This window comes from Anoplophora glabripennis, unplaced genomic scaffold (assembly GCF_000390285.2).
Source record: "Anoplophora glabripennis isolate ALB-LARVAE unplaced genomic scaffold, Agla_2.0 scaffold1423, whole genome shotgun sequence".
In the NCBI taxonomy this organism is placed as follows: domain Eukaryota; kingdom Metazoa; phylum Arthropoda; class Insecta; order Coleoptera; family Cerambycidae; genus Anoplophora; species Anoplophora glabripennis.
The window spans coordinates 55,767-66,452 of NW_019417498.1; the positions used below are offsets into that span (position 1 = coordinate 55,767).

Below are 10,686 nucleotides of genomic sequence, written 5' to 3' on the forward strand. Positions count from 1 at the left end.
CGATAGCAATAACCAGCGAAGAAAGCCCAAGCGGTGCAAGGCGGAAAGAAAGGATGGTGAAACGGGATCCGAAGTATCTCGCCTTACAATTCGTACTAGCCTTTAAGCTTTATACGTCCTGGTGGCCGATGGTGTCGGACTCTCTGTATACAACGCTTCTCGGTCTGATGGGTATACACGCCGACCAGGGAGAAGCGTACGGATACTATATGGAACGACCCGGAGATTGGGTGGGCACGCCGAACCTCTAGGTCTTGGTTCACATATCCCCTATTACCCAGCGTACATCAAGGTGCGGGACACCAAGCAACGCTGTAGTAAACACGACGGCTTCGTCAGGATTGGGTTTAACACGCCGAATCCAACGATTGCACTGTCGTGCGGGTTGAGACGGACGGTGGAATTTGTGTGTGGGTTACCAAGAATATTCTTCTCGGGCCCACAGTAATTCCACACTTAAAGTGTACAAATCTTTTCGGACTTGTACCCGGTTGGAACGGATAATAATAAGGAAAATAATTCTTACTAGGTTCACTGGTTATTCTGGGCTGGCTTCGGTGGAGAGTTCTTGCTGGCGGTGGACGTCTGTTCGGTGTTGAGTTCTGGATACGAACTGTCGGTTTCGGGGAATGTCGAGGACTTTTGTTGCCCAAATCCCCACCGGATTGACACCAGTCGTGGTGGGACCTCCACGTGACCAACGGCTTGTCAGAGTGGGGTATCGGCCGGTCGGACCCGCGAGTGGATATTTGATATATATGTAGAAAAATCAATAATTCTCGCCGCCGGGGTAAAATAATCCGAAATAAAAAGAAATATCTTTAAATCCAGACATAATAAAATAAAAAATAAAACAGGTTCATTACAATATTGTTGAGGATTTGGAAGACCCAGGAACAATGTTATATTACATGGCATTTTCCCAAAAGTATTAATACTAACTGGCTGCTTGATGCATGTTCCATTTCAGTACCCCACAAAAAAATCGAGTATGATCTGTGTTGCTTGGCCTCATCGCTATATGTTCGAACCATTTCCACCATATTTATTTCTTCAATGTTTTCGTAATCGAAATAATAATATCATCTTTAAAATTTTGTAGCTGCAGATTTGTCATTTTAGTACGCTTGCAAGCATCTGCAAGCCTTACTATCAATGCAACTTTTATCATAAAATAAGTTCTATCGTCGGCTTCCTGCAAAAATTTACTAGTTTTCTTTTGTTAAAATCTTAGATTATTTTGACCAAAATTTTCTTTTTAGAAAAGCACTTAAATGGACATACTATTATCCGTATTTTTTTCTTCATTCACTTTGCGCAATGTCTTTGATATCCAAAGGGACACTCTCGGAAACAGAATCGCCCATATTAATATTCTTTTTCACTAAAACTGAATGTATGACACAAAATTGGACGCCAATGATGAAGTTGTCAATGTCAAATTTAAAACAATCCATAACTGTGGTTACCATATTAGACGAACGGTCCACCCCTAAAAAGATGCTTAGAAAATCAAGGTAACCGACCACGAGGAGAGGCCAGGATGAAACCTTTTGTAATCGATGCATTGAGTTATTGCGAACAAAAAACCTAAGTAACGTCTTTGTGTCCGAGTGGCAGGTAATTTGTTATTAACAAAAAAGTTGCAAAATAAAAATATTGCAAAAAAACGCTCTGTAATTTTCCAAGGTAAATTGGGCAAAAATAAACACTTTTTGTCTCTTGATATTTTTTCGTAGAATGCTTCCTTTTCGAGCTAGGGGCGATTTAATGTCGAAAAATGGGTAAAAGTTGCCAACTTTAAAAATTCATATCTCAGCTCCTACCAAAGCTTTCGGAAAGTTCAAAAGCGCAAAACGATCCTCGAGACTTATACATTAATGTAGTATTTTTTTAAACCCGCCCCTTTTTTTTAACCCGTTAAATTTGCAGCTGAATTTCGGCCGCTAGTGCCCACGCGCCACCCCTACGTATCGCTATATATAGATATAGCGCTGTCGTGCATATAATCGAATAAACGCTATTCATTCATTACTTGTTACAATTTTTACTATTTAGTATTTCTAACACTCATACATATTTTCAAATACATCAAATATTGTATATCATATAATTATTTATAAGATTTAATAATATGAATATCATATTTAAATGAAAAATAAATTAATTAAACATTACAAATAATGCATATATCAAAGGTATTTATTAATACAAAAAAATATATTTACATTTAAATATAAACTTAACTATTTAATAAAAAATCAATTTTCAGTCTTCGAATCAGTATCATCAGTTTGTATTTCTGCATTTTGACATTTTATAGAGCAATTGCAAAGATCGCAACATTTGAAGCCTTGTGATAAGTAAGAACAAATGTCTTCATCGCTGCAGGGTAACTTTCCACTGCAGGAACATATGAATTTTTGTAACATTTCCATGGCCGTATCTCGTTCAAAATAATTGTAGCACAATACATTATTTTTTAATATCCAGCCATATTGTGTTGGGTCGAAGGATGTTATGCTTGCAGATCTTGCTTGAGACCATTCATTGATTTGCCATTTAACACGCATAACATGTTGCAACAATACAGGCTCTGCCGGAGGTATTGATGATGGTATTGGTATCATGATGATTCGATATTTACTATACTATCATGTACATACTAGCTATTGGGAATAATAAATATTGTATTAAATAACGAATAGCACAAGAATATTTTTCGAAAACTTACCTGCAGTTTTATACAACATTGAATATTCACATACGTTGCATGATTGTTTACAGACTAATAAAGGATTGTTGCACTATGACAGCACAAATGAATATTGTAGAAAATGTATTATTTATTTTTTATACATTATTTGTCAAATGTTCACTGTTATTGCCTGATGCCAGACAATAAACTAATGATCCATGCGACACGCTGCAGTCTAATCCATTGCATTTGTTTAAACAAGTTATAACAAGTAATTCGCATAAGCGCACGTTTGCGAAAACTCGGTTAGTTAATATTTTGGTTGACTATCTATGCGTATCCTTTTATAACATTTTATATTCTAGTTCTAAATATTTTTTTGATATAAATATAGTTATATATGTATAGTTATTATTATTGAAGCTACATTAATGAAGATACAGTTATAAATATAAATCAATATATTTGTAACGTAATACATATTATTTTCCATTTAAATATGATATTCTTATAAATAATTATATGACATACAATATTTGATGAATTTATAAATATGTATGAGTGTTAGAAATACTAAATAGTAAAAGTTGTAACAAGTAATGAATGAATAGCGTTTATTCGATTATATGCACGACAGCCCTATATCTATATATAGCGATACGTAGGGGTGGCGCGTGGGCACTAGCGGCCGAAATTCAGCTGCAAATTTAACGGGTTGAAAAAAAAGGGGCGGGTTTAAAAAAATACTACATTAAAGTATAAGTCTCGAGGATCATTTTGCGCTTTTGAACCTTCCGAAAGCTTTGGTAGGAGCTGAGATATGAATTTTTAAAGTTGGCAACTTTTACCCATTTTTCGACATTAAATCGCCCCTAGCTCGAAAAGGAAGCATTCTACGGAAAAATATCAAGAGACAAAAAGTGTTTATTTTTGCCCAATTTATCTTGGAAAATAGCGTTTTTTTGTAATATTTTTATTTTGTAACTTTTTTGTTAATAACAAATTACCTGCCACTCGGACACAAAGATGTTACTTAGGTTTTTTGTTACCAATAACTCAATGCATCGATTACAAAAGGTTTCATCCTGGCCTCTCCTCGTGGTCGGTGACCTTGATTTTCTGAGCATCTTTTTAGGGGTGGACCGTTCGTCTATATCGTCAAATAAGAGCATCAAATAATTTTGAATTTCAATTTATGACGTTTCTGATATTTTAAGATAAATCGAATCTGCAAATAAGATCTATTTGGACCATCATAGATTAAATTTTGAATGATACAAGTTCGATATGATCTTTGTTAATGAGGCTAACGCTTCGTGATTTAACTTACACGTGTTTCATTATAGTGTCCATATCGAATTAGTATCATAATTAGAAGATCGACCTAAATTGTTGACCAATTTGATAACTCATAACTCAAAAAACAATAAATAAATCAGGATTTGCTTAAATAAAAGAATATGTTCTGTTATCAGCTCTTGTAAATCTCTATTGTAAAGGTAAAACTAATTCGAACCAATTCAATTAAATACATAATTAATTATATTAAATATTGTAATGCCTCATCAAAATTTTGCTACTGCTTTTGTGATAATGTGTCATTGATAACACTGCAAACTTACGGCTACTTTTCAGTAGATTGCACCTTCGGTTTATTTTCATTGAATGAAGTTATCTTTGAAGTATTTGCTCCCCGACATTCTGTATTATGATTATATTTTTTATACATCTTAGGTTACTCTAGAAGAATCAATTCGGTACAAAATTGATGACCCTATTGAAAATTGGTTAACAAAGTTGCTTTGTTTGGATTCAACATTTGTATTACCCATTTTATCTGGCTGTCCTCCTCCAGATAATTGTGATTTATATTATATAAATAGAAACACATTGTTTAGCTACCATAAAGCATCAGAAGACTTTCTACAGAGATTAGTTGCATTATATGTAGCTTCACATTATAAGGTAATAAAATGTAAATCTTAAATTTTACTTGGTGCATGTGATGTCATGGTGGGCAGGAAGCAACTTTAAATCGCATAAAAATGATGACAAAAAACTGAAAGCGGCGATATATTTGTACTTGAAAAGAGAGTCGAAAGCCGTTTGAAATGAAACCCTAGCTGCTCCTGTTTGTAAGATATTCTAATTTTTGTCTTTTTATGGGAAAATTTTATGATATATCACACACAGTAGGTAAGAATTACGATGGTTAAAAACTTTCTTATGGAATTTTGAATAGATAATGTCTTAAATTTTGTATAAATAATAAATTTTAAATAAATAATAACTTAAAATATGAACACACACACGTGCGTGTGCGCTCAAGTTTATTTTTTTTAAATACGAAAATTAGTTATTCTATTTTTTTTTTCAATCTAACATGTACCGTACGTATTGTATAATTTATCCCCAAGAAAATATATATTGATTGTAATTAGACGGCGCTTTGTTGTCCACATTCGGAAAATTGAAATTTGAAACATATACACAGTGTGTTTCACTTAAAGTCGGGACACCTCCGTATTTAGGATGGCGTTGGCTGATTTCCAAAATTCTTTTTTTTTATGTGGTAGGTAGTAATGGATAGCATTTTCGATTTGAGCACACCCCAAAACCCTAAATACAAAGTTTCATTATTATAGCTTTTACAGGGTGTTCACAAAATAGGTGCAAACTTCGAAAAATTTCACTTATTGCAGGGTGTCCGTTATTAACAGTGAAAAATATATTTCCATAATTTTATTAACCGAAAGTATATCCATGAAGTTTCATTGATTTCACTCATACAGGGATAATAGGACAGCCAAATTATATATATTTTTTATTATACCAGAAATGAGTTTCACAACGAAATAATATTTAAATATGTATTACTGTTTTCTATTAGTCCACCATGCATTCTTCAATTCCTCTCCTTTTATTTTTAATAACTCCTCAACTGATGTGGTGTTATTTGTCGACATGCTTGTCTAATTATATTACATAAATCTTAATTAAAAAACTTAACGTGTTTTGTAGGATTTTATGACATCGAATAATCGGGTCCTTCTTTTTCGCGTTAATCTAAATGTAGAGATTTTTATGAATTTTTTAAACAATGATGTCTGTGATTCAGTACATGCATTTCCCCTTTCATGAAAGACAGAACCTTTACCTTCAATTATATGGAGCACCTATTCATAATGCGGTATATAGTACGTCATTGGTTGAATGAGTATTTCCCGAGAAAGTAGATAGGTCGCAACAGTCCGTTAGTTGAGTGGCCGTCAAGAGCTCCAAACTTGACGCCTCTTAATTTCCTTTTATGGGGAACTGTGAAAAAGATAATGTATAAAACAAGACCCCAGAATAGAGAAGATTTATGTAATAGACAAACATGTTGACAAATAACACCACATCAGTTGAGGAGTTATTAGAAATAAGATGAGACAAATTGAACAGTGCATACCAAATGATGTGGACTAATAGAAAACAGTAATATTTAAATATTATTTCGTTGTGAAACTCATTTCTGGTATAATAAAAAGTATAATTATATAATTTTGCTGTCCTATTGTGAGCACCCTGTATGAGTGAAATCAATTAAACTACATGGGCATACCTTCGGTTAATAAAATTATGAAAAAATGTCTTGAAAATATTTTCCACTGTTAATACAGGACACTGCAATACGTGGAATTTTTCGAAGTTTGCACCTATTTTGTTAACATCCTGTAAAAGCTATAATAATGAAATTTTGTATTTAGGGTTTTGAGGTGTGATCAAATCGAAAATGCTATCCATTTCTTTCTTAAAAAAATGCCTAATATGTTTTTTAATTTTTGAGGGTCTTTTCTTAATGATAGAAAAGTCGTAGAAAAGATCACGTCAAAAAACATAATGTCAAGAAGTAGGCCTTTTTGAGTACTACCACATAAAAAAAAGAATTTTAGAAATCCGCCAACGCCATCCTAAATACGGAGGTGTCCCGACTTTAAGTGAAACACACTGTATATAAGCTTTTTTTTAGCATCGTAGATTTTCTTTTTCCAATTGCAGGTGTCATCAAATATATTTATCTAAATATATGTCTCTTCATCCATGTCTCTTCTCCATTTGAAAAATATTAATGAACTCCGTAATGCTAAAAGCACAGATGTTTCTCAAACCGTCAAAATCCATGTTATTCTAGATCATTTGAAACAAGTAATTGTGCTCTTGAACAACGATGGCTTAGGAGTATGGTCTGAACAAGCTGGGGAATCGATTCACAGGGAGTTTGCTAAATTTTCAGAAAGATTTAAAATAAATTTGATCGAAGATCAATTTTTCCCAAAACGATTAAAAGAAGCAGTAGCTACTTTTTCATCTCAGCACATCTAAAATTACATTTGAGCTTACTTACTATACCAAATAATTTTAAAATATTGGCCTTTATTTTTTCTTCTGTATAATTCTAAAACTTTAAATATTAAAAAATGATAAAAATTAAAAAAAATAAAATAAAAAATGAAAGAAATTACAAAAAAAAAGAAAAAAGAGGCGCAATGAAAGTTACCCCCACGTGGTGCCCCTAGGAAATGTGTAAAATCGGCTAAAAACTTATTTGCAAGGATATATATATATGTTGAACTTCAGATTTCCGCGGATATTATATGTGTTGTCAAGATGTTTCCGGGTTCCTCTCCGCGTATGGTTTTCTTGATTCTGGATAGAATCGTGTTCTGGACGACGTTTCGGCAAGATCACACTTGCCATTTTCAAGTCTTCTTTGTTCTACTTCGTGTAATACGTTGTGAACTGGTGTTTACCTGCTCTGCTGCTGCTTTATATATTATTTTCGCGTTCTCCTTCACTGGTTTTCGCCTCGGTTCGCTGCTCGTTGGTGCGTCAGATGTCATGCTTGGTGAAGCGTTGCGTCGCGCTCTGATGATTTTGTTTGCGAGAATCGGTTTCCAAGCTATTGGGAGCCTTTGTGTATCGTCACGTGTATTTAGATTTTTTGTATGTTTTTCGATTTCTATGGCTTCTCTGATAATTCTTTTGGTTTTATGTTCTATGTTGGCAATGATTCTTGTTTCTTCGAAATTGATTTTATGTCCGGTGTTTTTCGCATGTTGCGCCAAAGAAGAGGTTGCCTGATTCTTTTCTACAGCATTTCTGTGTTCCTCTCTTCGTGTTTGAACTCTTCTATTTGTTTGTCCTATGTATGATTTTTCGCAGTCGCCACAGGGAATCTGGTAAACGCCTTGACCTTCGAGTGGAATCTTCGTCTTCGCTGATGGAAGAATGTTGCCAATTTTCCTGTCGGTATTGAAGACAGTTTCAATTTTATGTTTCTTCAGTACTTTGCTGATTTTGTCAGTGGTTCCTTTTATATATGGAAGGAGTGCTTTGGCAACTGGTTTATCTTCTTCGGTCCGTTCTCTATTGTGGCGTGGTCTTAATGCTCTCTTGATGTTGTTATCCGAGAAACCATTTTGTTGAAGAGCTTTTTTAACTTTTTCNATAATTGTAAAATGTATAATTTATTTTTAATATTAATTTAATAATTTTTTTTTTATATATAATAATATTATTGAAATCAAAATTAAATTACTTATTTGAATTAATTTATATTATTATCCCTATTATTAAATTGAAATTATTATAAGATCACTATACTTTGATAATTTTTTTATATTCAACCACTCTCATCTCAGGTGTCAGTTCTAGTAACAATATTGCACAATTCATAGAAACAACAAAATTAAAACTCGAATCATAAATTATATCTGTATTATAAATTATTAATTCAATCATGGTTCAAACAACTTCAATATTTCTTGTATTTCTACAAGCAATTGTAAACAATAATCCCCAGGTAACAATATTTTCTAAATACTAAATTCTAAATTATTTATATATACATATAATCAACTTTATAAAGTAAAATTTTTTTTTATACAGGTAATAAATTTTCAAAATTATATTTCTAGTCTCAAATTGATTACATACTATTGCATATTCTTGAATGTAATAACTATTAATCTAGATTCTCAACAACTTAGTGAACTAATGATACATATAACTTTTGACAGTTCCTATCAAATTAATTTTGTACTCAAGTAAAACTTTACAATGTCTTTCCACTGTCTATGCATCTAAATATGGCACCACTTAGGTATGGTCTTTAATATTGCATCTATTACATTGATTCGACAATAACTTAGATTGTTCAGATCTGTCAAATTTGTAATTTATCTTTGACACCCTAATACTGATTTTCATAACACAAATCAATTACTGAAAATACCTTTTTTTTTTCTTGAGTAGTTCCTCTCCTCTCACACTTCCAACAAACTGGATACCTGAAGTTCACTTTCCTGCACCAACCTCACACTTTCCTTCCCTCTGGAGGCTCCTCTATGCATCAACTTGCATATACTACAAATTTCCTTTTGATTTTACTATCCTGCTCCACTTACTTCCAACTTTTAAATTCCTCAAATTTTACTTCTTTCACTTCTCGTTTTTTATTTTTTAACTAATTTCGTTTTTCTTCTTTCTTTTGTTTTTCCTTCATCCTCACTATTCTTTAAGGTCCTTACACCTTCCTTTCTTCTTCTAATGTTCCCTTTTTTTTCTTCACTACACTTTACACTTTATTATCTATTATTTACTTTTCTAATATTCTACTGACAAATTTTATATTAATTTCCCTGAATTATTGTTTAATATTTTTATTTTTATTTACATTACCAAATTGTTTAACCTATTATTGAATTTTTTCTCTGCCATCTGCCTTCAGTCTGTCATTATTTGACATTTGTTAATTTTTACTTATAATATTTACACTTCAAATTTGTGCCCAACGTGGGGCTCTTCGAATTTAGAAGAAGCGTTTGAGATTTAAAATAAAAATTATTGAAAATTTAGAAGGAAAATCTACAGAAAATGGATTTGAGAAGTGGAACGAGCACAAGAAGGGAGAAAAACAAAATTAGTTACAAAAAAAAAAGGAAAATGAGAGAAGTCAAATTGGAAGAATAAAAAAGTTGGAAGTAAGCGGAGCAGAATAGTAAAATCAAAAGGAAATTTATATTACGTACAAGTAGATGCATAGAGGAACCTCCAGAGAAGATAATGTAAAAGTAGAGTATGAAAATAAACTTTAGGTAACCAGTTGGTTAGCAGTGTGAGAAAATAACTCAACTCCTACTACTCAAGAAGAGAAAAAAAAAGGTACTTACATAATTAATTTGTGAAAGTCAATATCAAAGTATCAACAATAAGTTACAAATTTGACAGCTCTGAACATTTCAAGTTATTTGAGAATTAATATAATATATGTAATATTAACGAGCCTACCTTAATAGTGCCATATTCAAATGCATAGACAGTAGAAAGACATTGTGAAGTTTCACTGGAGGACAAAATTAATTTGACAGGAACTGTCAAACGTTATAATAAGTGTTATAAGTGTTGAAATTTTAGATTAATAAACTATTACATGCAAGCATATGCAATAGTATGTAATCAACTTGAGAATGGAAACAAAATAATTTTGAAAATTTAGTACATGTAAAAAAAATATTTTTACTTTATAAAGTTGATTATATATGAAAATAATTTAGAATTTAGTATTTCGTAAATAGTGTTAACTGAGGATTATTGTTTACAATTGTTTGTAGAAATACAAGAAATATTGGAATTGTTGGAACCACCATTGAATTAATAATTTATAATACAGTCATAAGTAATTTATGATTCGAGTTTTAATTTTGTTGTTTCGATGAATTGTGCTATATTGTTGCTAGAACTGACCCCTGAGATGAGAGTATTTGTGAATATAAAAAAAAATATCAAAGTATAGTCATCTTATAATAATTTCAATTTAATAATAATAATAATAGAAATTTATTCAAATAAGTAATTTAATTTAATTTCGATATTATTATATATATATATAAAAAAAATATTAAATTAATATTAAAAATAAATTAAACAGTTTGCAATTATTACAA

At 31.8% G+C, this 10,686-nt stretch overlaps 1 protein-coding gene across 1 annotated transcript in view; it reads left to right on the forward strand.

The window, feature by feature from the left end:
* Positions 1–10,686, forward strand: part of LOC108914767 (RNA cytidine acetyltransferase-like) — a gene marked incomplete at its 3' end in the record, with an annotated part of 16,984 nt that overhangs the window by 5,035 nt on the left and 1,263 nt on the right. Inside the window, exon 2 of the mRNA XM_023456361.1 lies at positions 4,433–4,663. Within this exon, the coding sequence (XP_023312129.1) occupies positions 4,433–4,663 (231 nt within the window). The remainder of the gene's footprint in view (positions 1–4,432; positions 4,664–10,686) is intronic.